This window comes from Suricata suricatta, chromosome 4 (genome assembly GCF_006229205.1).
Source record: "Suricata suricatta isolate VVHF042 chromosome 4, meerkat_22Aug2017_6uvM2_HiC, whole genome shotgun sequence".
Classification (NCBI taxonomy): Eukaryota; Metazoa; Chordata; class Mammalia; order Carnivora; family Herpestidae; genus Suricata; species Suricata suricatta.
This window is the reverse complement of record NC_043703.1, coordinates 114,059,349-114,085,792: the sequence shown is the minus strand read 5'-3', so window position 1 is coordinate 114,085,792 and position 26,444 is coordinate 114,059,349. Positions and strand designations below refer to the sequence as shown.

The following is a 26,444-nucleotide window of genomic DNA, read 5'->3' as shown; positions in this document are numbered from 1 at the left end:
CTAGCAAAGGCTACTAACTAGCTTCCTATTGACTCAAACTTTAAAAAGTTTAAAAACCTCCAAATACACTGTTGTGTCCAGGAGATGCTACTAGAGTGAAGCAAGACAGTCAGTGCTTGTGTGGGAGATTTTTGCTGTTTGTTTGCTCATTTGCTTTTTGGTTCTTTTTTGTTTTTACAATGAGAACTTCTCAGTAAAAAAATAAAAAATAAATAAATAAATAAATAAATTATATGTGTGTGTGTGTGTGTGTATATATATATATATATATATATATAGATATATAGATGATTCTTACAAAGAGACCATATCTTCAGCTTGAGTTCTTTCGGGTCTTTGATCTGAGTTTGAATGAGGTCAGTAAACAATTCTCCTGGGCACTTAAAGGACAGATGCACCTTTACTGCTGTTTTGTCATCTCTTGCCAGGTCAGAGCCATTCTCTGGGTAATTACTTCCAAGAGGTGCAGGAGATTAACTGGCTAAATGGTACACGTAATTCGGTGACACAAAAGCGGCTGAAGCAGATAAATGAGAGGTTTGCAATTACACACTCTGTCCCCCTCCTCTGCAGGGCCTTGGGAACCAACACGGCGAACACAAACATAAGATACTTTTCTTGGTTGAAAGAGAAAGCTTAAGACCTGTAACTTTGGCCATGGCAGTGGGTCTGAGGAGCTGGCATGTGAACTATGTAGGGACCTAACCTGTTCACCTTCTATGTCACTGAGCTCAGTTGGAAACTCTGGGCTTGAACACTTCTCACCCAGTTTCTGGGTCATTATTTTTGCTTTGGAGGAGCATATCATCAGGTCACTTTGCGTGCTGTACCCACTCCCTGCCAGCAAATTTAAACAACGACAGATGTTTTTTGCACATAGCAGACCTTGGGTGTTATAATTAGGGTTTCAGGGGATGAATCATAGGCCCCTGAACTAGAATGAAAGCAAGCTTGGGGCCTGAGCATTATTTAGAGAGGTGAGGTAAACTCCTAGATCACACAGATTGGGAATCTTTCTGGATATGGACTCTCTCTAAATCTCATCAGCCCCTCCCTTACCACACAAAGAAAACCCCAAAATGGGCACATTTATATGTGTTGTGTTTGGGTTTATAGAAGTATCATTTTGTAGTTGTTTTTAACTTTTAAGGACTTAAAATCTGTTCATTATTCCTTTAGGATTTCTACTTGGGATAGGAAGAACTTTGCTGTGACTCTTTGTCTCATTTCCCCATTTACTTTTATGTTATTACTTTTTGGATTTAAATTTCAATTCTTGGGGCCCCCTGGGTGGCTCAGTAGGTTGAGCATCAGACTCTTGATTTGGGCTAAGTCATGATCCCAGGGTCATGAGATCAAGCCCTGTGTCAGGCTCAGCGATGAGCATGGGACCAACTTGAGATTCTCTCTCTTCCTCTGCCCCTCCCCTGCTCTCGCTTGCTCTCTCTCACTTGCTCTTAAATAATAAATAAATATATGTCAATTCTTCAGGAATATATTTCAGTGTAACATGTGGGATAGGAATCTAACTTGCCTTTTTGCCAACTATTGATTCTGGTACTCTGTGCCATTCTTTGAATAATTTCTTCTCTAATCACTGATTCCAAATCCTACTCTTGCCACTGGACACATTTTAGGAGTATTTGGGTCTATTTGTGGAGTTTTTGTTCTGTTCCACTAATTTGAGGCTCATCCTATAGTGAACCATTGTTTTGAGTTGAGAATGCGCCATTGCCCCAGGAAGTGGGGGCAGAAAAGATTGAGAACTGGGAAAGTAGACAGTGTCATACATTGGATATCACTTTACATTCACAGCTCCCTTTCATGACAAGACTTCTGCGTCTGTCCCACCTAGAGCCTGTTGGAGGAAGAAACCCTTGCGGTGGTGGAAAGAAGGATTACTCACAGTGTTTGAATCCCTGGGGAGAAAGGATGACTGACTGACCTCATTCCTTAGCTTGGCTGGAAACTGATGGGTGCTGGGTCTCACTGTCCTGAAAGGCATGGTGAACCTGCTTGTATGCTCTTACTGTTTCTGGAACTTTGTGCTTTGCAGGAACTTGGGGGCATGAGGCAGGCTTGCCATCCTCCCTGTGATGTTCTGGTTAATGGAGACCGTGTATTTTCATGTCCCCTTTTCAGATGCGAATACTGTGGAGTAAGTGTGCCATGGCAGTCTCAGAGCCACAGACCAAACCTGGTGTATCTCCCAGGAATAGAGAATAATTAAAGAATCAAAGAAGAATTTAACAGGAAAATCATAATATTATTGTCTATATTAAAACAAACTCAGGGGTTCCTGGGTGGCTCAGTTGGTTAAACATCTGAGTTTGGCTCAGGTCATGATCTCCTGGTTTGTGGGTTCTGGCCCCACATCGGGCTCTGTGATGACAGCTCAGAGCCTGGAGCCTGCTTCGGATTCTGCATCTTTCTCTCTCTTTCTCTCTCTGCCCCCCACCTCAAAAATAAATAAACATTAAAAAATAAAACAAAAAGGACCTCAGCTATATTAGTTAATAGGATGCTAGATTGAAATACCAAAATTAATTTTTTAGGATATATGACTTCAGATAAATTTCTATTCTTTTTATCCCTTTGGAATATTTCAGGGTGTGTCCCTAGACTCTTGAGGAATAGGTATGAGTTCCTTCTGTTTGCCATTTAGGGGGATTTAGTGACAGAGTTTAAAGAGAAATGTCTCATGTGGATGACTGATTTTCAGATATTTAAAATAGGAAAAATAGTAACTAAACCGATCATTATTTTAAGTTTTCCCAAGATGAAAACTTAGACTACTGATTTTAGATTTTTCTCCTTTTCTAATATATTCAGTAATGTAAATTTCCCTCTAAGCACTGCTTGCTGCATCCCACAAACTTTGATGCGTTGTATTTCCAGTTTTGTTTAGTTCAAAATATTTTTAACTCCTCTTGAGATCTCTTCTTTGACCCAGGTCTTATTTAGATGTATATTGTTTAATCTCCAGTATTTGGGGAGGGGGTTCCAGTTGTATTTCTATTATTGATTTCAAGTTTAACTCCATTCTGATCTGAGAGCAGACACTATGATTTCTAGTATTTTTAATGTGGCAAGGTATACTTTATAGTCTAGAATATGGTTCATCTTGCAGAAGTTCACATTAGGGTTTGAAGAATGTGTATTCTGTTATTGAATGTAGTAGTCTATGGATGGCAGTTTTATCCAGGGGGTTGATGGTGTTGTTGAGTTTAACTATGTCCTTACTGATTTTCTGCCTGATGAATCTGTCCATTTCTGATAGGGGATTATTGAAGTCTCTGAATTTAATAGTGGATTCAAACATTTCTCCTTATAGTTCTACTAATTTTTTCCTTCTGTATTCTGACATTCTGTTGTTAGGCACATACACAGTAAGATTTAGTCAGTTCATTCTTCAATGATTCGGAAGCTATGTCAGCATTTCTCAGTGACTTCAGTGCCTGAAGGTCATCACCAGTAAACTTTTTAGCCCACATGGTACCTGTAGTTGATGCCAAACTTCCCATGTTATCTGTAAATGTGAAGTCAAGTCTTTCTGACTTGAGTAGCAGAACTCAGCTCTGTTTTAACTTCCCTTATGGAGAGAAAAAAAATATATAAAAGTCACTACAAGTTTCTGGATTAGTGCTCTGTTGTGGTCAAGAGAGTGGGATCTTCCAGGCACCTGGGCGGCTCAGTCAGTCGGGCGTCCAACTTCAGCTCAGTTCATGATGTCACAGTTCATGAGTTCGAACCCCACATTGGGCTCTGTGCCGACAGCTCAGAGCCTGGAGCCAGACTTGGATTCTGTGTCTCCATCTCTCTCTGACCCTCCCTGGCTCACTCGCTCACACGCTCTCTCTCTCTCAAAAATAAATAAACATTAAAAAAATTTTTTTAAGAGAGTGGGATCCACTTTGATAGAGGCCATCATTTCAAGTGTGTTCTTATTTCGAATCCTGTCCTCTACAGGTTGTGAAACATTTCCAGATGGACTGGATATGCCCCAGTGAACCACTTGAAAGTTAGAGATTTACACTTAGGAAAATAACATCAACTCACTATGTAATGCGAGCTTATTGTCTTGTGAAGTGCCTCTTTCCGCTACTGTGGAAGAAGGGGAAAAATAAAATAGACCTTCCAACTAAATTGGATCTTTTGGATTTTCATATAAAAGGCAGGCCATTTTTCTTTTAACAGTAATAACAGAGGCATTTGGAGTATCTCCGCTGTCATCCCATGTACCATATATCCGAGTGATCAAATGGTAGTTGCGATCCTTGTGAACCAAGCCTAGGGTAACATTTGGTTCTTATTTCATCCAAGCTAGCTACTTTATTCATATAATGCTGTGATATAGAGCCAAAGGGACGAATAACCAAAATAAGAACTATCAGCTTGAAATGACAGATGCTATTTATTTGCTTCAGGTTGTTTTCTACATGGATTGTACATTGCAGCAAACATTGCATGTGTATCCGATCCTCGCTAGGTTTGGTGATATTCATGCAAAGAGGGTCATGCCCTAGATTTTGCCCTCAAACCCTAAATTCTTGGTAGATGGTGACAGAAGCAGACACAGTTTTTTACAATATGCCTTGAGATTCACAGTGAGCACCTTGCGCTCAAGAGGAAGGTTTGGGGTATGACAGGACAAGGCACAATCTGAGCAGATGATGGCTGTCACTTATAACAACATCTAGTAGGTGGTAACTTCTTCAGAGTCTTACCTGTTGCGCAAACTCCTTTAACCCCTCTAGCAGCCCTCTGAGATATGGTGATTATCCCCATTGTACAGATGAGGAAACTGAAGCACAGAAGCATTTACTTGCCCAGTCTCCCATAGCCAGCAAGTGGCAGAACAAGGATTTGAACCCTGGCCCCTTGCCTGCTGACCTAGTCATCCTGCGGCTCCGTGTCTGTCACAGAAGGCTGTGAACACTGAGGTGCTTAGAGCTGTTCATGTGTGAAAATGCCATTTTGTAGCAGACATTAAGCTAAATGTAACCAGACTTTTCGAACAGCTGCTCCCTTAGGTTTTTTCTGTCATAGTGACAGTAAGTGCCATGCAAGTGATTGTCATGCTGGCTCACAAGAAATATTGCCACTTCCCAATGCTATGAAATATAAACAAATGTGGTCTGGTTCTTTTTTTCTCTCCTTCAGGTCAAGGGCTAGCTGTTCAGAAGACAGTCAGTCATATGACATGTTGTGTTGTGACCAGGGAACCTCTAAAATGAACTCATTAATGGAGCTGCTATCATTTCTACCACACAGTTAAGAAAATTTTTTTAATATTTTATTTTTGAGAGAAAGAAAGAGCATGTGCAGAGAGGGAGAAGCAGAAACAGGGGGACAGAGGAGCTGAAGCCCGCCCTGCACTGACAGCAGCAAGCCTGATGCCAGGCTTGAACTCACTAACTGAAAGATCAGGACCTGAGCTGAAGTCAGACACTCAACCAACAGAGCCACCCAGCCACCCCTCTACCATACACTTCTTCTTTTTTTTTTAATGTCTTTTATTTATTTTTTGAGAGAGAGAAACAGTGCGATCAGGGGAGGGTTAGAGAGAGAGGGAGACACAGCATCTGAAGCAGGCTCCAACCAGCCTCTGAGCTAGCTGTCAGCAGAGAGCCTGATGCGGGGCTCAAACCCACAAACCGTGAGATCATGACCTGAGCTGAAGTCGGACGCTCAACCAACGGAGCCACCCAGCCACCCCTCTACCATCCACTTCTTAAAAGGTGTTTGTTTTAAAGAGTGATTTCTTCGATTTATGCAGGCAGCCTGTCCTCCAGAGCGCGATGTCCCTGAAAGTCATTGTGTGTGTGCTCTAGCCTGTAAGGCCTCTGCCGGGGTGCAGGCTTTACCTCCTCCTCACCCCACATCCATGTCTCTCCAGTTGGCGTTTCCTCCCAATAATAGTGGAAGATGGCAAAGTCTTTACTGCTTTTACATTAACACCTTTAGTTCTTCACAGCCCAGCTAAAGATAGAATCTGTGTTAGCACATTTGCTAATAGCTAGCTGGCTTGCGTTCAGACTGTTCACCCTTAACTTGAGCCGTGATGTGTACTCCCCAAACCACAGGCATTTCCATTGACTTGATAGGACAGTAGATCAGAAAAGAAATAGCACTTAGTATTTCACTTGTATCTGGACACTTCCTTCATTCGGCCGGCAGCACTTTTTGATGGGCTTTGCACCTCTGAGTAGATAATTTAATATCTAGATCCTCGGATGATGGGGCAGTCCCATAGTGTGGACATTTCACAAATGTTTATTAAAGGTGCGGGTTTCCACTTTAGGTAAGGTAACGGAGTGGGACCCTTTGTCATGTCGCCTGCAGGTACCCCTTCCTGTATGCATTAGGCCACTTCACTTTTACAAAAGACCTACATTAGTACCTCTTTTCACTAACCAGAAAGGAATCTAAAGAGAAATCGTGAAAGTGGAAATAGCTCTGGCATTTGTTTTGAGCTTTTACAGAGGCAGCATGCACCCAACCAGCGAGAGCAGCCGTGCCGAGCTTGCTCCCCCAAACTGCACTCAGCATCTAGCCGCCTTATTTTTGCACTGCGTCTGTGAGCATCTGTGCTTTATCTCTATTTATTTTCTGCATCTGTTAACAAGATGTGTCCTCTAGTGTCAGAAAAACCTCGGAGGTTATTTTGGGGTCGAGGAATGCTCAAAAATGTTTCCATCTAAATTAGCAGTGGTTGCTTCTTCACTTCGCGCCCCTGCGGCTTACAGAAGATTTCATAAGGAATACCCTTTATTTTTCAGATAGCGGCAGAAACCTGTGTGTATTACTAACACTAAATAGCCAGTGGGATGGACCACTTTTGCAATGACACGCCTCTTTCTGGAAAAACAATGTGGCTTTAAAAAAATCACTGTCTAGGGGTACCTGGGTGGCTCAGTCGGTTGAGAATCCGACTTCAGCTCAGGTCATGATCTCACATTTCTTGGGTTTGAGCCCCGCATTGGGCTCTGTGCTGACAGCTCAGAGCCTGGAGCCTCTTCAGATTCTGTGTCTCCCTCTCTCTCTGCCCTTTGCCCGCTCGCACTCTGTCTCTCAAAAATGAATAAATTTAAAAAAAATTTTTAAATCACTGTGTTATTGAAAGGACTTTTCTATAACATTCCTTCCCTTGCCTCTAACTCCAGATCATTCACATCTCTGGTTTGCTTAAAGTAGATTGTCTCCACAGTACTAGATTCCTCAACCCATCTAGAAAAGTTGGCCAGTTGGTAATTCTGTAAAAGTCCATCCTGCTGACCCATGGAGGAGGAAAAGTTGATGTTTTAGGAAGCTAGGAAACTAAACTATCTCCTGAGATTTAAGCACCCAGATAGCACCTCCTCATAAAAATTCTGTTGTTCTCCGAGCAGAAGGCCTGCTCGTCTTTTCCACGGGACTTTCCCTCACTGCCCTGCAGGCTCCCTTGATCTTTACTTGTGTCACCTCATCTCCAACAACCCACTGTCTAACATTTCTTCCTCGGATTGATGCTCTTCACTTGTGACATTCAGCAGGAGGAAAAGAAGAAGGAAAGGTTTAACCTTTTGGAATGGAGCAGTCCCTTTGGGTCCAAATGCCCTCATTTTTTCAACTTGCACCTCAGACCCCAAGGAACCCAGATTGCATGGAGCTAGTAAGTGGTAACAAGGACAAGATGTTGGCAGAAAAACCCCACTGTTTTCCAGCAGGAGAGAAAATAAACGCGCTTAATCATTTGTAGATGTGCTTCACCTCCTAATCAGGGCACAACCCTCTCCAGCTGTTTTCTCTTCCCCTGTGGGAGGCGCCGCCTGCACTGGGGAGAGGGCTCTGCTCCAATGGGCGACTGTTCCCAGGCCAAGGATGGAGCCGCTCTGTCTGAGATCACCACCTCCCGCAAGCCGCCCTGCGGAGGGTTGATCTGAGCTCCCAGCCTTGAGAAGTGAACCACAGAAGGCTGGGGGGTGGGTATTTTTTAGCTTAGAAAATAGGATATGATGTGTGTCTTCCCTTGAATATACTTCATTAAATGAGGTAGGTCCCAGTGGCCTTTGCAAATAAAGGCTGCAAGGTAGAAGCCCTTGCTGTGCCTGTGGCCCTCATCCCTGAGGGCGCTGTGGACCCCAGGCTGGTCCTGGCTCAGCCAAGAATGCCCTCTGGGGGCCGTGATGTCATCTGACTCCACTGCTGGCTGAACAGCAGTGGGCGAATGGCCTCACTGTTTGGCCTTAAAGATAAAGTCATTAACTTTTGTGTAAAAGCATGTTTAAGTGCCCAATGAGGTCATTAGAAAGCATTGAAGAAGTTGGATTGTTCTAAACCACCTACCCATGCACTGTTCTTGGTTTTCCCCACTTTAGCTTCTTCAGAAAGGGCCCTGTTGTTTTTACCTGGGCTGTTTATCACTTGAGCTATTTTTAGAGGCTCCAAAGGCAGAAATGTTCTGAAAATCTAGAGCTTTGTTTATAGAAAAACCTTTTGCTTTGAGGCTATAGATAAATTGGTATGAATAGCTATTGATATTCTTAGATACTGCCTCCCTCATACTGGGGGGAAAGAATCCGCTTTCATTTTGTCAGACCAGCGAGTGTCTGTGGGTGACCTCTTGCTCCGTTGACAGTAATCCTATGTGTGATGTATGTCTCATCTAGAGGTTTCTTTTGCTACTTCTTGGCATTTTCTTTCACCTTCCCTCTTGCCCTTAATCTCAACTTCTATAGTGCCTTGCATAATGCCTAACATTTAATAGTTGGCTGACAAATAATTTACTTCGAGTGTCTTTCCTCCTATGTCTCCTTTCCCTTCCCCTTCTTACCCCTTACTCCCAAAATAGCATCGACATAGCAGCAGATATGAACTCTGGCTTCTACCTTACTGAGGGGAAGGACTCTTTTCCCAAAGCTGTGTGGCCTGTCCTAGCTTTCCAGCCCCTCACCAATCTTGCCATCATGACACCCACTTTAGTGGGGGTGACCATCTCTGTCTACCTCCCACAGCCACTGTTGGGGCATATGAGGGACAACAGAGAGCTGGGCTGTGCTCATACGGGGCACAAAAGGTCACTCCAGAGGCAGAACATTTAGGGCAGAAAAACCCAGGGCAGAGAATTGTCTCCTGATCTGTACATTTGCAGCTTGTGTGTCCTCTGGTCACAAGTGAGTGCAAAGCCTATTTGCTTTGCTCTTTGTGGGCCCTTCTCTCTTGAACCTGGGATGCTTTAGTTCAGCCTGCGGTAGTATAGTGGAAGGGATACGTGGTAAGTAGAGTTAGGTATTGTACAAGCTTCCAGAAAGCCTTGAGCACAGCTGTCACCATCCAGAGACTTTCTTACCCTGGATGTTGAATGTGTGTCACACAGATGGGCCTGTGGTCACCTTGGGCAGAGATTCCTTGGACTTGCCTGGGGATGACCAGGGGAAGAAACTTCATTTGGGTTTGTAGCCTTCCAGGGGATCCTAGGGATTCTGGGCAGACTGCGGAAGGAAGCTGTCAGTAAAAGCTCTTTAGAGAAGTTTGATAACACCAAGACCGAGATAAATTGACTTGCGTGGCTTTGACTTTCATGGGTATTGAGCCTGCTAGCGAGTTTCTCTAGGCCTGTGTTCTTGTTTGTTTAGTCATTTTTTGCTTTTTTAATTTTTGAGGGAGATGGGATCTTCCATCTGAAGTTGTCAGGAAAGATATTTGAAGACATCGATGTTTGAACTGGGCCTTGAAGGTTGACCATGGCCTAGGAAGGTGAAGAGAAAGCAGAGGAATAGCAGAGGCAGAGACAAGGTGAAGAGAGGAAGGCCCCCAAAGCACAACCCCCAAATTCAGTGAGTCTTGTCAGCTCTGTATCTATTCTGTTCTGTACCTGACCACCTCTTGCGTCCTCCCCCGCTCATCTTTCACCTGGACTTCGGCAGTGTGCTCAGCCCTGTTCTTCCAGTTTCCGCCCTTGCCTGCATAAGGCCTCTTCCCTTCTCAGTGTCCCAAGCAATTCTTCTAACACCTGTATCAGGTGCCATTGGTCCTTTGCCCAAAACTTGCCAGTAGCTGCCCATCTGGGAATGAAATCCAGACTCTTAGCTCTTCCTGTGAGAGACATCTGCCCTGGCATCTCTCAGGCCTTGTTTACCACCACTGTCCTGCTCCAGCCTTCTTGCTCTTCCTTAAACAGGCTGAGTTTACTCCTACCCCAGTACCTTTGCACTTGCAGTTTCTTCAGCTTTGGTTGCTCTTCCCTCAGATATTTGCAGGCCTGATTTCCTCATTTTATTCAAATCTCCATTAGATGTCACTAGTTCAAACCATGATGACTCTATTTGTACGTACACACACACACACACACACACACACACACACACCCATGATGAAGAAGATTCTCCCATGTCTGAGTTATTTCTTGGAGAACTGTCACCACAGGAAAGTTCTACTGGTGTCTTCTTCCAAAATGGGAGAACCTGGATTTTATAAAGTTCTTTTAAAGCGTTCCTGCTCAAATAGGACTTCAAGTGTTGGCTTTTGTGGTTCACACTCCCTGGCCATCCCTGGAACTGCCTGACAGGTTTGGCTTAAAAAGGAACTGAATCCATTCAGGAAGTATTGTTGAGAGCTGCCTACGTGTCAGGCACTGTTTTCAGCACTGAGAATACAGCCAACTGAAAAACTCCATCTCCCCCATCGCCCCTCAGTCCCAAGGAGACAAAATAAATAAGTACATAATAAAATGTCAGGTGATGGTCGTGCTAAGGATGGGGAGTAAGCCACCTGCCTCATGACCTTGCTGGTTCAGTCTTCACAGAAGGATGATGTTGAACAATTAAAAAGCCCCCTGCACTGTCTTCTTCCTTTCCTGCCTACATTATTTTAAAAAGGACAGGAAGAGGGGGATGGAAGAGTTCTCTGAAACTGTAGCTTCATCTTGATGTGATGGAAGCCAGGCTTGACACCCACTTGGGAGTCCACTCTTACATGAAGCTAGAGGGTCATGAAATTGGATTAAACCACCCTCTAGCAACTCTTACTGTGTTCTGCTCCCTTGGTCTCAGAGCTGACAGCCAGTTGACAACAGACTGAAATTAATAATTTGTCCTCAGCTGAGAAATAGCAGGTCTACAATATGTCATCTATTTTATATTAGAAACTGCCAAAGCAAGGCCATTTTCCCTGAAATCAAGATGCTGGATTTCCTTGGTTGTCTCAAAGGCCTCAGGGTCCTGATTGTACCTACCAACCTCTTGTTGGGAGAAGACCCTGCACTTTCCCTCGCCTTCTCTCTTGATGGCCTATTTCTATATGGAACATGGTTCTCTGCTTCCTCTCATCTGACATGCTCTCAGTTTGAGAGTGAGGCTGAGGGTACACAGCGACCCAAACCAGTCGCCGACCAAAGCTGCTCATGGCTTCTCCCTGGGAGCCGCTGTCAGTAAGGGTTTGCTGAGCACACTCATACAACACACTTCAAGACGCAAGAGAGCTGTGGTGCTTCTTGCCCTCTGAGCTTTCAGCCAGCGGGAATTCGTAGTGTTCAGGAAGCGGTCTTCGTCCTCTGTATTTCCCCTCTACCAAGCTGATGGACAGTGGGTGGTGCTGAGAGTCATGGGACTCCATAGCAGGCTAAGCGTGTCTTCTCTGCATTTCCAGAAAAGCCCAATTCAAGCTGCTTATGCCATAGCCTTCCTAGGAGAAGGACATTTTACTCCAACTTAGGGAAGCAGTATGACTGGACACTTTAGAATGTAGAGTAAAATAAGTCAGCTTCATCGTGTTATCATTGTCATCAGCTATTTTTTAATAGACTTTTTTTTTAGTAGTTTCAGTGCTCTAAAAAAAAAAATTGAGCATAAAGCCTAGAGAATTCCCATGTACTTCCTTACCCCACCCCACATTTGCTACAACTGACAAGCCAATATCAGTACATTTTTATTAACTAAAATTGTTTTTTAACAAAATGAATGAATAAGCAAACAGAATCAGACCTATGAAAGAGAACAAACTGATGGTTGCCAGAGGGAGTGGGAGGTGGGCGAAGTTGGTGAAGAAAAGGGGGAGGTCTAGGCTTCCAGTTATGGAACGAATAAGTCACGGGAATAGAAGGCACAGCACAGGGAATGCAGTCAATAATATTGTAAGAGCGATAGGTGGTGATAGATGGCATCTATCCTTGCAAGTGCAGCGTAACCTACAGAGAAGTTGAATCACAGTGTTGTGTGCTTGAAATTAATGTAACATTGTATATCAACTCTACTCAAATAAAAACATAATAAATGGGAGCTATAAGCTCAACGGTATCAACCACAGTGTTATTATAGATCATAAATATTTTGACCAACAGTCGGGAAGATGCTACAGAAAGTCGGGTACAGCTGCAGGGCTAACCATTAAGTTCCAGGGCATAGAAAATGGTCATTCTGAAAACTGAGCAGTGCACAAACCATGCTTGTGAAAAAAATCAAGACCTAAGCCTACAGGAAAAATATTCAGAAGGTAAAACAGTGAACTGCTAATTAAAGTGGTATCCCTCCCCCCAAAAAAGCTAATGCTTTTTTAGACTAAATTTAAACTCAAGTCCTAGTTTACACAAGGTCTTGTGCATTCTCTGGCTTTCGTGTTGTACGTTCTGAGTTTTGACAAATGGATAGTGTCCTGTGCCCCCCATCATAGTATCCTACAGAATAGTTGCTCTGCCCAGAAGCCCTCTGTGCATCTCCTATTTATCCCTCCCTCCTTCCTTCTAAACCCCCAGCAGCCACAGATCTTTTTACAGTCTCTATAGATTTACCTTTTCCAGAATGTCGTATAGTTGGACTCACACAGTCACAGTTCGGAGCCTCTTCTGACTGGCTTATTTCACTTAATAGTACGCATTTAATGTTCCCCTGGGTCTCGTTGTGGCTTGATAGCTCATTTCTTTTTAGTGCTAAACAATATTCCATCGTCTGGATGTACCACTGTTTATCCATTCATCTTTTAAAGGACCTCTTGTTTGCTTAAAAGTTTTAGCAATTGTGAATAAAGCCACTACAGACGTGTGTGTGCAGGTTTTTCTGTGGACTTTTCAGTCATTTGGGTAAAGACCAAGGAGCTCTACTGCTGGACCATATAGGGTTTTGCCACAAACCACCCAACTGTCCTCCAAAGTGGCTGCACCACCTCATCAGCTGGGATTGGTTCCTACACCTCCTTCATTTAGAGGAGTCTGATTTTTCTAGGCAGTGCTTCAGAAATACACTGAATTTTAATCAAGACCCTCTTCTCACTGCGCTCCTCCCTGGGACTTAAATGTGCAAGGCTGCCACCCACGTCTGTCATTCTACTACTCTTGCCTGAGCTAAACATCCTGGTGGAAAGTGCGCTCTTTTCCCTTCTCCCTCTTCCCTTTTGCTTCTCATCTCTACCCTTTTCTCCCTCCAAAAATTCAAAAAAGTAAGTAGAGATAGGGGCAGGAGCAGGACTGGTGGGGGAAGACCCCATCCCATTCCCTGTAGGAGAGCTACTTACTGTCTTTCGCAGGTTTTCAGTCTTCCCTTAAAATGCTTTAAGTTGACACCACTAAAAGGTACATGATGCTCTCCACCCCAAAGCTGTGGGGACAGGCACGCCCTGTTCCTTATGGGTTTGTCTCGTGGCAGCAGATGAGACTTTGTTCATGCAACTAAGTCCTTTAGGGGCATTTCGCTGAGCAACTGCTCTACTTGTAGCCAGAAGAGCATGGATTAGCCAGGGAAATTCATCAGGGGCCCTAAAATGAGGCAGCAGGCCATGAGACAGAAGGATGCATCCCTGCTCCTATCAGTTCCTTCCCCTTAGGGCTTCTGGGAGTCTCTCTGGAACCCCGTGACTATAAAACACTGGGAGTGGGTTCTGTTTGTGCTTTGTCAGTCTCGTTCCTTTATAGGTAGGCTTCATATTGTGCAACCCAAATGCTTCAGGTTAATACAGAGAGACAGATGAACATAAGAATAGAGGGGAATCGCTGAAGGCGGAAGGGAGCATCCCAGTGAGAGGAGGGCAGGCAGTAGAGCAGAAACCCCTTGTGAGCTTCCTGAAGACCATTCACAAGGCTCTAATGAGAGACACTGTCCATTCATGTGACTTTGTTGGCTTGTTCCATTTTCCCTGAGTTTCTGGTGCTTCTGCTCATGTGCATTTGGAGACTGAATGCCCTGTGGTTGAAGGGACTGTCCCTGTTGGGATGAAGAATTTCTCAACAGGGTGCTCTGGGAGCAGGATAAACTCCTGTGCATCACAGCAATGTAGCAGCCCTGCTCTTGTTACCTAAATGCCAAGTGTGCCCCCAGTCGTTGTGACAATCAGAAACTACTCCCACAGGTTTCCAGACACACCCTAGGGGGCTCCGCCAATGATGAGAACCCCTGGGGTAGGGGTAGCCTGCTCAGGGTCTCCCAGTGCAAGGAGGTCAGTCCAGTACCTCCCTCCCACTCCTTGCCCAGGTCCTTTCCAGCTGCTGGCACCTGCACTTGTCACCCAGGCCTCTTCTCACCCGTTCTCTCCTCTCCCTTGCTTTCTGCCCCTCGCTTCCAGAGCCCAAGGAAAAGCACTTAGATATCTTCCCAGTCAGCAGTGTGATATGGATTGAGAAATGTAGGGTTATAAGAACTTGAGGGTGTTTTCCCCTTAACTCTTAAAAATCTGTATAGTTCTGGGAATCTGTTTCCTCTGTTTGTACCTCAGTGGCCCTCATCTGGTAAGAGAGCTCTCCTAAAGGGTGTTCTGTGGCCAACCTTGAGAACACAGAACACAGTGGAAACCTGACAGTGGTGATTAGCACTAGGGCATTGCTGACCCCTCTGTCCACCACCCCCTACCCAGGATGATGATGCATTGATCTGAAATTCTTTCTGCTCATACTGGCATTTATCTTGGCCCAAGCATTGCAATGCCTTTTGCAGGGTGGTTCCAGGGGTGTCCTGATCGAAGCAGTGGGAAGGGATGACTTTGTCACCACCAAGCTATTCGCATGGAGGAAATTGGGCAGAGTTCAAGAATTGCTTATTTTTTATCTTCTCCCGGCACGTAGTCTGCTTCCAAGCCACTTAACTGTGAGTGGTGTGCACGTATCGCTGTGACGTAGCTGAGGGATTGGCCTGGCTTTGTTGGGACTTCTGAGAGCCTAACTCTGCTGGTCTGAGATCCAGGCAGAGCTACTGCTGACCCTTAACCTGGAGGATGGCCATTCTGGGGCCACAAGGCCCAGGGAAATTTAGACGTGGGCCTCTGTGGGGGGAAGGAGGCTTATAACATCCAGCAGCCTCTTCCAGAGCTGGCGTTTGATTTCTGGATTTCCTGGCAGCGAGGTCTCGGCTCATGTGGTCCTAGTACTGAGGGCACTGGGCCCGGCAGATAGAGCCAGTGCATCTGCCGCTTCATCCTGGCCTGGTCTCTAGCCCAGTCAGTCCTCCACTCCTTCTTTCCTCTGGGGCTCTGGGAATGTCAAGTGTGGCCCTTTCCACAGCCACTCTGATGCTCCATATCGGTGTCAGTCAGCTGGCACAAAGTTTCTGAGCACCTCAGCTTGGCACAGCTCCTTGCGACCTTAGTGCTCGGCCCTGGTTGAGCCTGTTGGTGATTCAGCAGCTGGGGATCTCCAGCCGGCTTGGACAGGCTACGGGATCCTCACCCTGCTACCCTGCGGTCCCAGGACGGGGCCCTTGGCAAGCCAGCATGGGAGCGGGCCAGCCAGAGAGGAAGTCTGACTCAGTACCCAGGTCTTTATTAAGGCTTTAACTCTCCCCAAGAATGACTGCTTCTTCACAACAAAAAAAGGACATGGCATAGATCTTTGTGGCTGGGAGTGGGCACAGGGTTTTTCCCACCCAGAGGAGATGCTTGGTGCATCCTGGTTAACTGATTTTTTTGATAAAGATATTTGGCTGTTTGCTTGAGAATGGATCTTCTTCACCACCATATCTGTGGCCGGGTAGTGCTAGGAGGCTTTGGAGTGGGTGGGGGGTTGGAAAAGGAAGATGTCCACAGAGCACCGTGAGGTGTGACATTACCTACCAGACCTTAGAAACAAAGGTACCTCAACAGGCAGCCTTTGCATCCTCCTGTGAAGGTCTCTGTGGCTTTTTTTTTTTTTTTTTTTGGTCCTTTATGTTTTTTACTTTTGCATCCCTTCCCAAAGTTAGGAAGAGCACACATCACCTTTTGGAGCTGCCTTGCTTCTCTGATGCCTGGACATGCAAGAGTCACTCCTGGGCATCAGTAAAGATCTTGACTAGAAAGAGCTCAAAGCATTTTGCAAGTGTTTGCATTTGTCCCTTGAAGTAGGGGAAGAAAGATTAAATCAGAGATGGTGGGAAATGAGGTCTGGGCTGAGAGAGAGACAGTGAAGGAGACGGCTCATGTGAGTGACTGCTCTGGTCTCTGCACCCACCCAGTGCTGAGGGGACTGACGGCACCGCCGGGAGGTAGAAGGAGAGGGTATGCCTGCCAGAGAGGTCCAGAGGCCTCTGCAGAGGATGTTGGGGTCTAGCGGGCCCAGAAGACGGGGTGGAAGTGGTTAGGGCAGAAGGAAAGAACGAATGTAATTAGGAGGCCCTAACCAGGTAGACCCAAAGGTGGAACAAAGAGCTTAAATAGGAAGCATGAGAGATACTCGCAGAACATGGGTCAGTGTGTTTGCTTCACTTGTGTGTCCTCCTCCAGACTGCAAAGGCCCTGTGGCAAGTTCTGCCTTTGCTCAAAGAGCCCCTAGGCGTGTCGTGCTCAGCAAACACTTTCTGGGCTGGCCATTCTGCTACTCCAAGCCATTCTCTGGGCTCTATACCCCTTCTGACTCTGTGCCTTCCTCCTTGGGTCACCAGGTGCAGGGCTTCCTGTTTTCTCACCAAGTTTTCAGGAAAAACCCACAAAATGAGTTAAGGATGTGAAAATAGATGTTTCCGGGGTCATGTCATCGAGTGACCAAGCACATCAGGGTCATCTTGGCATGCAGGTTCAAGAGACTTGCTCCAGGCCCAGGAGGAGGATGGAACTCCCCTCTCTGCTCTACCGAGGCTGGTTCACACTATTATTTGAAACAGAAGACACACTGTAACTCGCCTTCCACTATTGATGGTGCAGTCAGACATTTATAATGTCATTCAGTGAGAGTGGTTGCCAAGAATTGGAAGGGTTATTTCTCACAGGAAGGCTATGTTGCAGACACTATAAGAGAAGAGACTTGTAGTCCTTTTCCTTGTCTGCAGCACTTGGAATGGTGCCTGCCATGTACTGGTGCTCAGCAAGTACTTCTTGAGTGAATACATGCACACAGGCCTGCCGGGTTTCAAGAGTTCTTCATCTCTGCTGAAATCAGGATAAGAACCAAGACTGAGAGCTGTAGCTCTGGAGCATCCACATAAAATTGAGGAAGGAATTGTGAGAATCTGCTCATTTTCCCGTTCCCCCTCCACACACTCTGAACACTCACCTCACCCATAACTCTGTTTTCAAGCTGGTGACCTCTTAGAGAAATTCAGTTCGACATATATGTGTCAAAAACCTAACTTACTGTGGGGTCCCTGGGTGGCTCAGTCGGTTAAGCGTCTGACTTCAGCCCAGGTCATGATCTCACAGTCCGTGAGTTCAAGCCCCACATCAGACTCTCGGCAGACAGTTCAGAGCCTGGAGCCTGCTTCAGATTCTGTGTCTCCCTCTCTGCCTTCCCCTGCTCATGTTCTGTCTCTCTCTCTCTCTCTCTCGAAATAAATAAACATTAAAATTGTAATAATAAACATTTTAAAAAGCCTAACTAGGTGCAAGGCATGGTCCTACTGTGAGGGTGGAGATGAGCGATGCATGGTTCCTAGCCACACCAGATGGGGAGATGAAGATGTGAAAAAACTTCCAAACTGCAAGGCAGAATCAGACAAGGACTGCTCTGAAAAAGAAATGATTATTGCTGATATTTAGGTGGGGATTTGGGAGGTAAATTTGACTTCCATGGCTGGAGGAAGGGGAATGCCAACTTGAGAGATTAAAATATTCATGGAACCTCTCAGTGGCAGCTACCGTGTGTTGGGTGTTTATTATGTGCCATTCAGTACACTCCATGTTTTCTGTGTGTCCCCCGCACCCGCCCCCCATTTAATCTCCACAACCCTGTGCAGGAGAAGGATATCTTTATCTCTTTTTATAGCAAAGAAAACTAAGGCTCAGGCAATTAAGCAGATATCACAGAGCCACAAAGATTGGAGTCTGGACCTCCGTAGCATGAGCCTACAGCACCGAGCTGAGTGAGGGCAGGTTGTGCATGGGGGAAGGGAGGCAGTGACGGGCAGCTATGTGTCCAAAGAGAATGGGCAGGAGGAGGCAGGTGGAAATGGGGTTTGGGACCAGGTTCTGCACCTTACATCTCTGCTCAGGACTTCAGACTGGGTTCTCTGAGTGGGGAGCCCGCAGGAAGTTTAAAGGAAAGAAATGCTATGGCCCAGTGTTTCAGTAAGCTTACTCTGGCAGCAGGAGCAAAGGTAAAAAAAAAAAAAAAAAAAAAAAAAAGCTGTTGGCAGGCAAACCAGTTAGGCAACTATTATGATAGCCCGGGAGAGATGATGAGGCCTGAATTGGGGCATTGGAAGTAGGGACATGGGGTGGGGGTGGGGGTTGATGGATGAGATGGACAGTGTGGAGGCGGGCTGTGTAGGCGGCCTTGGCTTGAATATGGAGTAAAGGGGAGGGAGGGGTGGACAGTGTCTGTCGGGTCTTCAGTCCCACCCAGAAGCCAGCTGGAGGTGGAAGAGGTCAGGGATGAGATGAGTTTATTTTTGAACACATGGTTTGAGGTACAGGCCTCTGGAGAGTGGTCAGGGTGCTTAGGGCACAGAAGCTGGGGAGTGTCTATGGAGACATGTGATCAGTGTGGTGCCTCTGGCAGCCTGTACTCCTCTACCTTTGCTTTAGTATAGAGGTTCTATTTTTTTTCTGACTTTGTATACTCCATTTTATTAATCCTTGCGATGACCATGTGTGGAGTTTTCCTTATTTATGAATGAGGATATGCCGAGGCTCAGCAAGGTTAGATAACACACCTGAAGTCTCACAGGTAAGGAGTGGTAGATCTAGGATTTGCACCCAGTTCTGACAGCAAGGCTCTTTTCTGCTCTGCTATCCGGACCCTGAGTCAGAATTAGAAAAGGGTGGAGGGTTGCAGTCTAGGCACCCATCTGCTCATCTCTTCCTAATCCTGAAAGTTCAGTGCGAATACTTTAGTTTTTTCCATCTGCAGGTATATTGAGATGGTTATGGAAAATACCTATGAGCATGCAGGTAACACTGGAATATCTTCCATGATGTCAGAATCATGAGGTATTGCCTTAGCTTCATCAAGGTGGACTTTGCCACTTACGGCCACCCCAGGGTTCATCAGGAAGGGCAGCCTGGTCCCAAGCTCACTGACTCAAGTGCATTCTCTTGTGGATGGTGAGCCTGGAGTATATTATTAAGACTGTTGAAAGTGTAGGGATAGAAAGTACTTGTTTAGGATTAGATTTAGGGTCTCATCCATCTTCTGATACTTGATGTAAATGCCGTGCCAAACTGAAGGACAAAATTACCATAAACCAAGTTCGCTCACTGAGATAAGAACACAAAGCCTTTACATTGTCTGATCCTTCTTTAGGGCAAGGATCTGCCTACAAAGAGTTGGACTGAAGCCAGTGTGCCCTCCTGCCCCCCAGTTAGACGATCAAGGAAGATGGACAGCCTTGTATCTTCATAGATGCCTGGAATTTATGGATTGGGCAGGTATTCTGGCCCAACTCTGTCATTTAAGGATAAAGAGCCCAAGATTGAGAGGCAAAGTGACTTGCTAAAGGCGGCCACATTCATAGCTCACCCTAGTCTCTGGGCTCCCTATTAGCTGGTGTTCTCTAGGTCACAATACATACCTGGCTTCTATGCAGGAGAAAAAAAGGAGAAGGTGGTGGTCTTTTATAGCATGTCTGTGGTTTTTTTCTTACAAGATTAGCAGAAGCAAAGCAGGGCCAACTAGACCTTGTGATAGGAGCTTGTAATGTCTGTCACTAATAAGCCAGGTGACCGTGGGCAGGTTACTTAATCTCCTGTACCTCTACTGTCTTACCTCCAAAATGGGAGCCTGATAGAACCTACTTCCTAGGACTTGCTCTAAGTACTGGATGAGACTATCCAGGGCACGTAGTAAGTGCTCAAGCAAATGTTGCTGCTATTACTATTACTAACACTGTCAGCTGCAATGATAATCATGACTGAATCATGCGAGGAGGGAGTTTGGGAGACTAATAAGGCTCCAGTGATTTTCCCTCCACCACCTGCCACTGGCAAAAAAACTTCTTCCTGATTGACTTGTCTCACGTCATGGCTGTGTTTGGGCAAAGGGGCCAGGACCTCACCTGTATGGGTTTTTCACTAAAGCTGCCCCCTCCCTGGCATAGTTGGTTTTCTTTCATGTGCACCAGGACCTGCCACCTGAGACACAACACTAACTTTTTAAAATGATTTCTCTGTAAGTCTCTCTCCTTGGGTAGCAGGGTCCAGCTTGTATTTTAAAAGCAGTGTTCTAGATGCTGGGATAGTAAAAGAAAGAGCCCTCTGTCCCATAAGCCCATCTGCCCATGGTGATTCATTCCCGTGTCACATATTTCTAAACTCTCCCTGCTATCCCCAGAGTATTCCTAATCCTGTCTGTCCAGTTCTTCCACAAATTCCTCTGCAGCTTCTCCTGACATCCTCTGAAGCCACTGTCACTGGTGTCTCTATAAGCAGGGGCCAATGTGAATTGTCAACTCTTCCACAGAGAGAAACCATGGACTCTCTGAGAGCCATTCCTCCCACATCCGGGCAATGGGGGATGCCATGTGGCGTGGCTGCCTTCTGCTATGACCTGAATGGATATGCTCTCCAGGGGCAGGCTCTTTGTCTCCTGGTCCCAACAGCTTTCCCCCTTGTCCCTACCTGCAGTGTGTTTTTTTTTTTTTTTTTGCATTTAAAAATACTGATAAAGTCATACAATATTGTAGTTTTTGCTATGCAGTTAAAACCCTGCCATGTTTGCAGATAAAATTTAGATGTTGGGATGTAAATCATAAGGGAAGAGGCCTTAGAACCTGTACCAGGGGGCCCTGGGTACTGTGTGACCCATTTACAGATTTTCGTACCCACACAGTTGCCCCGAGCATGTCCCTATAGACCTCATGCCGAACTGCAGGATGCCTGCTCTAGGTGTCACCCATCACTTCCTGAGCTCTTGGCTGTGTCACTTATGACCTTCCAGCTCCAAGTGTGGTAGGAGAGGAAGGGAAGATCCTGGCTCACCCCCACCCAGCACCCACACTCCCTGCTGCCTGTCTCTCCCACCTGCATTGTTTCTTTACTTATAGGTCTTTTCTTAGAGCTTCCTTTAAATCCAAGGCATCCTTTATCCACAAGGGCCTCCGGCAGCCTCTCTCCATCCTTTCCACATCTCCCTGACTCCACCACCTACGCTTCACCCCTTCACTTGGGCACCCTGGAGTATGGGATCTGAAGCTGCATGAGATATGGAATTCTTGATTTTCCAGAGTGGAGGGAGTGGGGGGACAACTGATCCAAACAGTGGAATAGGTCAGAGCCTGTCAGAGAGGCCAGAGCCTGAGGCTGCTTCTCCCTGATCTGGGTAATAGAGCTGAGTATCCACAGAGGGAGGTGGTCACAAGGCTGACAGGTGGGAGAGAATAGAGGGTGTCAAGTGCTAAAGGCCCAGCCTGGGGCCCAGTCCCATGCATGAGTTAGGGGCTATACTGAGGGGCTGGGGAGGTGCTGCTCTGTGGCCCAGGGGGGATAGGGACCCAGCACCTCTCAGAGCATTTGCTGTTGGCACATCAGTGGATGGGTTTCATGGTGACTTCAGTCTGTGAATTCACGTGATAAAAAGGCTAACTTGTTTTTGGCATTCTTTCTATTTCTTTCTTTTGGAAACATTATGCTCCAAACAGCTGAATTATAAGCACTGCACTGAGGGCAGGCCTGGCTTTCTCCTCTACCTTAGGTTGGGGGATCAGCTTTCATAGGTTTAATCTTCCCTCCCTTCTTCCCCTTATTTTTTTCTTTTTTGGAGTCCACAATCCAGGGATTTCCCTGTTTGGAGCTATTTAAGCAGAAATATGCTGGCAAGAGCAGCCCGGAAGGGATCCCTGCTCCCGAGGGAGGCCGCTGGGGGACCCCGTGGCAGGCGAGGGGAGCCCGCGTCTGCAACCGCCTAGCCTCCGCCTGAACTCGGTGTTGTCTTCCTGGAGACAGCAGTACTGTCCCCTCACAGGTGTCCCAGGGAAGGGTTTCCTATGTTTCTGATGAGCCTTGGAGCCTTCCAGGGCCACGTGTTTCTGGAAGGACTTCACAGCCTGGCTTTTCCAAGCACAGCTATGGGGCCGATGGTCTGGCCACCTGGGCTTACACAGACTAAGCAGCAGGGGGTCTGGGTGTTCACACCCTGGTCCTCAGCAGACCTTGCTTAGAGAGGGGTGCAGGAGGATTGGCGGACTGCCTCCATGAGACAGGGATCAAGTTTCGCTGCTGGGCCTGCCGAATCTGTTGTGCGTTTGGGGGTTGTAGCTGGTGAGTACACACCCACCAGTGTTTCATGACAGACTGTGGTTAGAGGACCGCTGAGTGGTGTGATGATTAAAAACTGTCTCGGGCATGGGCGTGGGATAGACTTGAACTTGACTGCAGGAGCTCGGGCAAATTCTTAACCTCTGTAAGCCTCAGTTTCCTCACCTGTAAAACCTTGTGTTTCCAGAGGCTGGACCAGATGCCAGGGAGGCTGGGAGGTGCCTAGATCACCAGTAATCATGAGGACAAAATAAGATAGCACAGAAACGGTACCTGCCTCGCCCTGGGGGCTGTAGGAGGTCTGACCCCTCTCCTCTGGTCTTGGGCCCTCGGAAAAGCAGAAGCCTAACCACTCATCACCAGACCTTGTACCTGAATGGAGATTGCAGAGAGACGCTCGGGGCATTAAGCTGTTTACCGGGGGACTTTGAGGGTATAGAAAGCAACTGTTCTCCGTGTTGCTCAAATTATCAGTGTCTCTGATCTGTGGAATATGGTGGTTTTTGCAAATTCTGTTTTGTTCTAGAATGCCTTTGTGAGTTTGGCAGCTGATCGTTTATGGGTGAGGGACCGAGCAGATAGAGTAACCTGCCCCCCAGCTGGGGTAGTGCCCCCCACCACCACCACCTACTCCAGAGAGTCCGTGTCCCTCTCTACTCTGTCCTAGCTGCGTCTGTACAGTATTTGCTTTCCTGTCACGGTCTTGCTCTAGCAGAGATCGATATGGAGACCAGAAACGGTACTGGTTCTGCTATCGATGACCGACAGGATATGGGGCCAGGGAGAGAGGCTGCAAGAGAAGTTCAGGGACAGTTTGCTACAGGCCAGCGATGCTTCCTCAGAGGTATGCAAAGAATTCCCGTGTTCTTTATGTTACTCTGGGTCACTGGCTGACTTTGGCCCAGAGTGGTTTGTGGCAATACCAGCAGAGTCAGATCGTGACAGGTCCCCAGCTGGCAGTGTGGAACCTCTAAACTCTTCCCTGGCCTTGGCAGGAATGCCTCACTTTGATGCTTAGTGTGTGGATTACAGACTCGGCTGTTTAAATATATCCAGAGGAACCCCAAGAGCCGTGCTTCCAAAGTGAGCAGCAAGAAAGAATTGCACGGGGAAGGCATTTGATTTTACTCCTGTTCTCTCCTTGCCCGCCATTCCTCCTGTAGCCCAAATATCTGGTTCCAGGACAGTGTAGCAGTACTTGGGAAATCCCTGCCAGGCCTCCAGGAAAAGGAGTCTGAAGTTTTTACGATGTTTCCTGTTTCAAAGGCCTAAAGGAAAGTCATGAGCATGATTGCTTTAACCTGTTGCGCATATCTTTCTCACCTGAGAGTCCAGACCTTCTGTGTCTCTGCCCTGAGCGAAAAGGGGAGAGGGGTCCTTGCAACATGTGTAGCAGGGGTTTGGGCTAGTCCTGTGCAGCGAGGCGATGACAGCACAGAGCATGCGGGGCCACCATGGCATCATTTTGCCTTTCAGTTTTAGGAAGTTATTTTAATTTAGTTCATGCTGATTGCATAACTACCAAGAGGTTCCTTCTTCATTGGAACTTTGCTGCTGTTTCCAGAAACTTCTGATACTGTGACGTGAGGCCACATAAGGTCATCTGCTAGCAGGGGTAGCTTCATGGGTATGCAACCTGCGTAGTCTCACACAGCCCCATGTTCAGATGGGCCCTGAGCTTGGGGTTTAGTGCTGTGTGGCTGTAGTCTTGAAATTCTTAGTAGTTTTATCATCGAATTTATTTATAAGTGAACTCCAGTGGGATAATGGAGTGTGCCCTGGGGACTGGAGCCTTGGCCCAAGTTGATCCCATCAACTACCATCTGGCTCCCTTCCATGGGTTCTCACCCCTGCTACACTCTGCCCCTGCCCACAAAAGTTGGTGTTAGGTGCGTGTACCCCATGGCATCTCGGGACCGGGCATGGTGGCAGCTGTCCCCACCCTGGGCTGGCAGCTCCACAGCCTGTTCAGTGGGTGACTAGATGGAGGCCAGGCTCTCCCCCACCCCTGATCGAGGTTCCTGGTGCATTCTGACCACAGGCTGTGGAATACCCACTGGGGTCAGCTGTCTGCCTCGGCTGGGGTTCCTGAGAAGAAGGAAGACCCTGGATTGCCCTGACCCAGCTGGGTCACAGCACCCCCATCCAGCTTCTGACAAGAAGGGAAGCCAGCAGTGGGTGGTCACCTGTGCATTCACTCACTTGTCACTAGGGCCCCCATGTGCCTGTGAGGTACTGTGCTCAGCCTGCGAGAACCCTCACGCCTCAGAGAGATGGGAGTAAACAGCAAAGAGACCATCATGATACGCACAACGTGAATGTACTTAATGCCACTGAATGTATACCTGAATGGTTACAATAGTAAACATTATGTATGTTTCACCACAATAAAAAAATTACATGGTATTAAAAAAAAAACACCAGTACAGGTGGACAGAGACCATAGAAGGAAGGAAAAAGCTTTATTTTGAGAACCTTTAATGGCACTTTTTTCCTGTTTCTTGAATAGGGACCCACATTTTCATTTTGCCTGAGCTCCCCAAGCTATGCAGCCACTTTGTAACTGGCTGGTCTTGACCTGTCAAGCCGCCTGCCTTTGAGTTCTGAAAGTGTTTTGCTGAGCAGATCCTTACCTTTCCTCTCTTCTCCCCACACAGGTCTTCTGTTGGCTGTGTGCCAGGCCCTGGAGAACACCACATCCGCCCTGAGTGGTGAGTCCCGTCCCCTCCACGGGGGATGGCGCGGGAGTACAGGAAGGGAACAGGCCTTGGCTCATCTGTGGAGCCTGCCCTCTAAACTCCCTCTGGGGCTCCTGCCCTCTCTGTCCCCTAAGCCCTCGCTGCCCTCCACCCCAGGGACCTGGTTATGCTTCTGCAAGGTATTCACTACAGAAGCAAGAAGGCTATCCCCTCCCCCCTCAAGGCTCGCCATCTCCCAACTCTGCTCAGACAATGTGCGTGGGCAAGCGTTGTGGACCCTGGAGCCTGAGGGGCCCGAGATCTCCAAGCCATCCTCAGTTTCCCCGCTTATGTAATCATGCATCTGAAGAGGAAGCCAGATTCCTAAACCCTTTTGTCTGCTTTCTGCCTGGTGATCTTTCATTATTTTATGGTTTATCTTTGCCATTTCTAGGAGTAGTTCCCTTATTTCATTTTAAAGATCCTAGATCAGCGTATTAGAAGGTTTGGGAAACATAGGAGGCAGACCTCCCCTGGTCAGAATACCACAGAAGCATCCACTATTGCACTATGCATTGCTTTTTGCCTTTGTCTAAGTGCGCTCATATTTTTATACAGTTGATCGTGGTGGAGGAACTGTTTTGATATCTGCTTTTTAAATGCAAGTTTTAGAGTTGTGCATTTTTCCATGTCGCTGGAAAGTTTTGAAATTTATCCTTGTAAAACGTCCTGATGTTCCACTAAGTTGGATACATGTGATTCAATTAAGCATTCCCCGTTGGATATTTATGTTACCCCTGCTTTAAATTATGATGCTACCTGTTCATGCCTAGACACTTTTCCTTCTTAGGTTTCTTTCCTCAGGATATAGCTCTGTTACTCTTGTAACAAATTGCCAGATAGCTTTTGAGGGAATGGAGCTAATGCCAACAGTGCATGAATCTGCCAGTTTCACTATTCCCTTGCTGATGTGGAGTATGCTGTCATCTGTCACTTAGTGGACCCCTGCTGTATCTCCCTAGTTATTTCAGGGAGGTGTCTGGTAGGCAGGGCATGGGGAATGTTCTTATTATATTCATAAATTCTCTAACCAACCTACGCAGTGTCCTTGGTACTTTGCTCTTCTCTTCTAGACCTTTCCCTCCAAACACACTGAAGGTACCGTAGCCCCACAGACTGCCCCTTGGAGATGTTGTCCTTGATGCAATT

The 26,444-nt window shown here is 46.6% G+C and overlaps 1 protein-coding gene across 2 annotated transcripts in view; it reads left to right on the top strand.

Annotated features, from left to right (window-relative positions):
• Nucleotides 1–26,444, top strand: part of TGFA (transforming growth factor alpha) — a 106,704-nt gene that overhangs the window by 9,050 nt on the left and 71,210 nt on the right. For both annotated transcript variants that reach the window (XM_029937560.1, XM_029937559.1), the window contains exon 2: nucleotides 25,215–25,268. In XM_029937560.1, coding sequence (XP_029793420.1) covers nucleotides 25,215–25,268 — 54 coding nt within the window. The remainder of the gene's footprint in view (nucleotides 1–25,214; nucleotides 25,269–26,444) is intronic.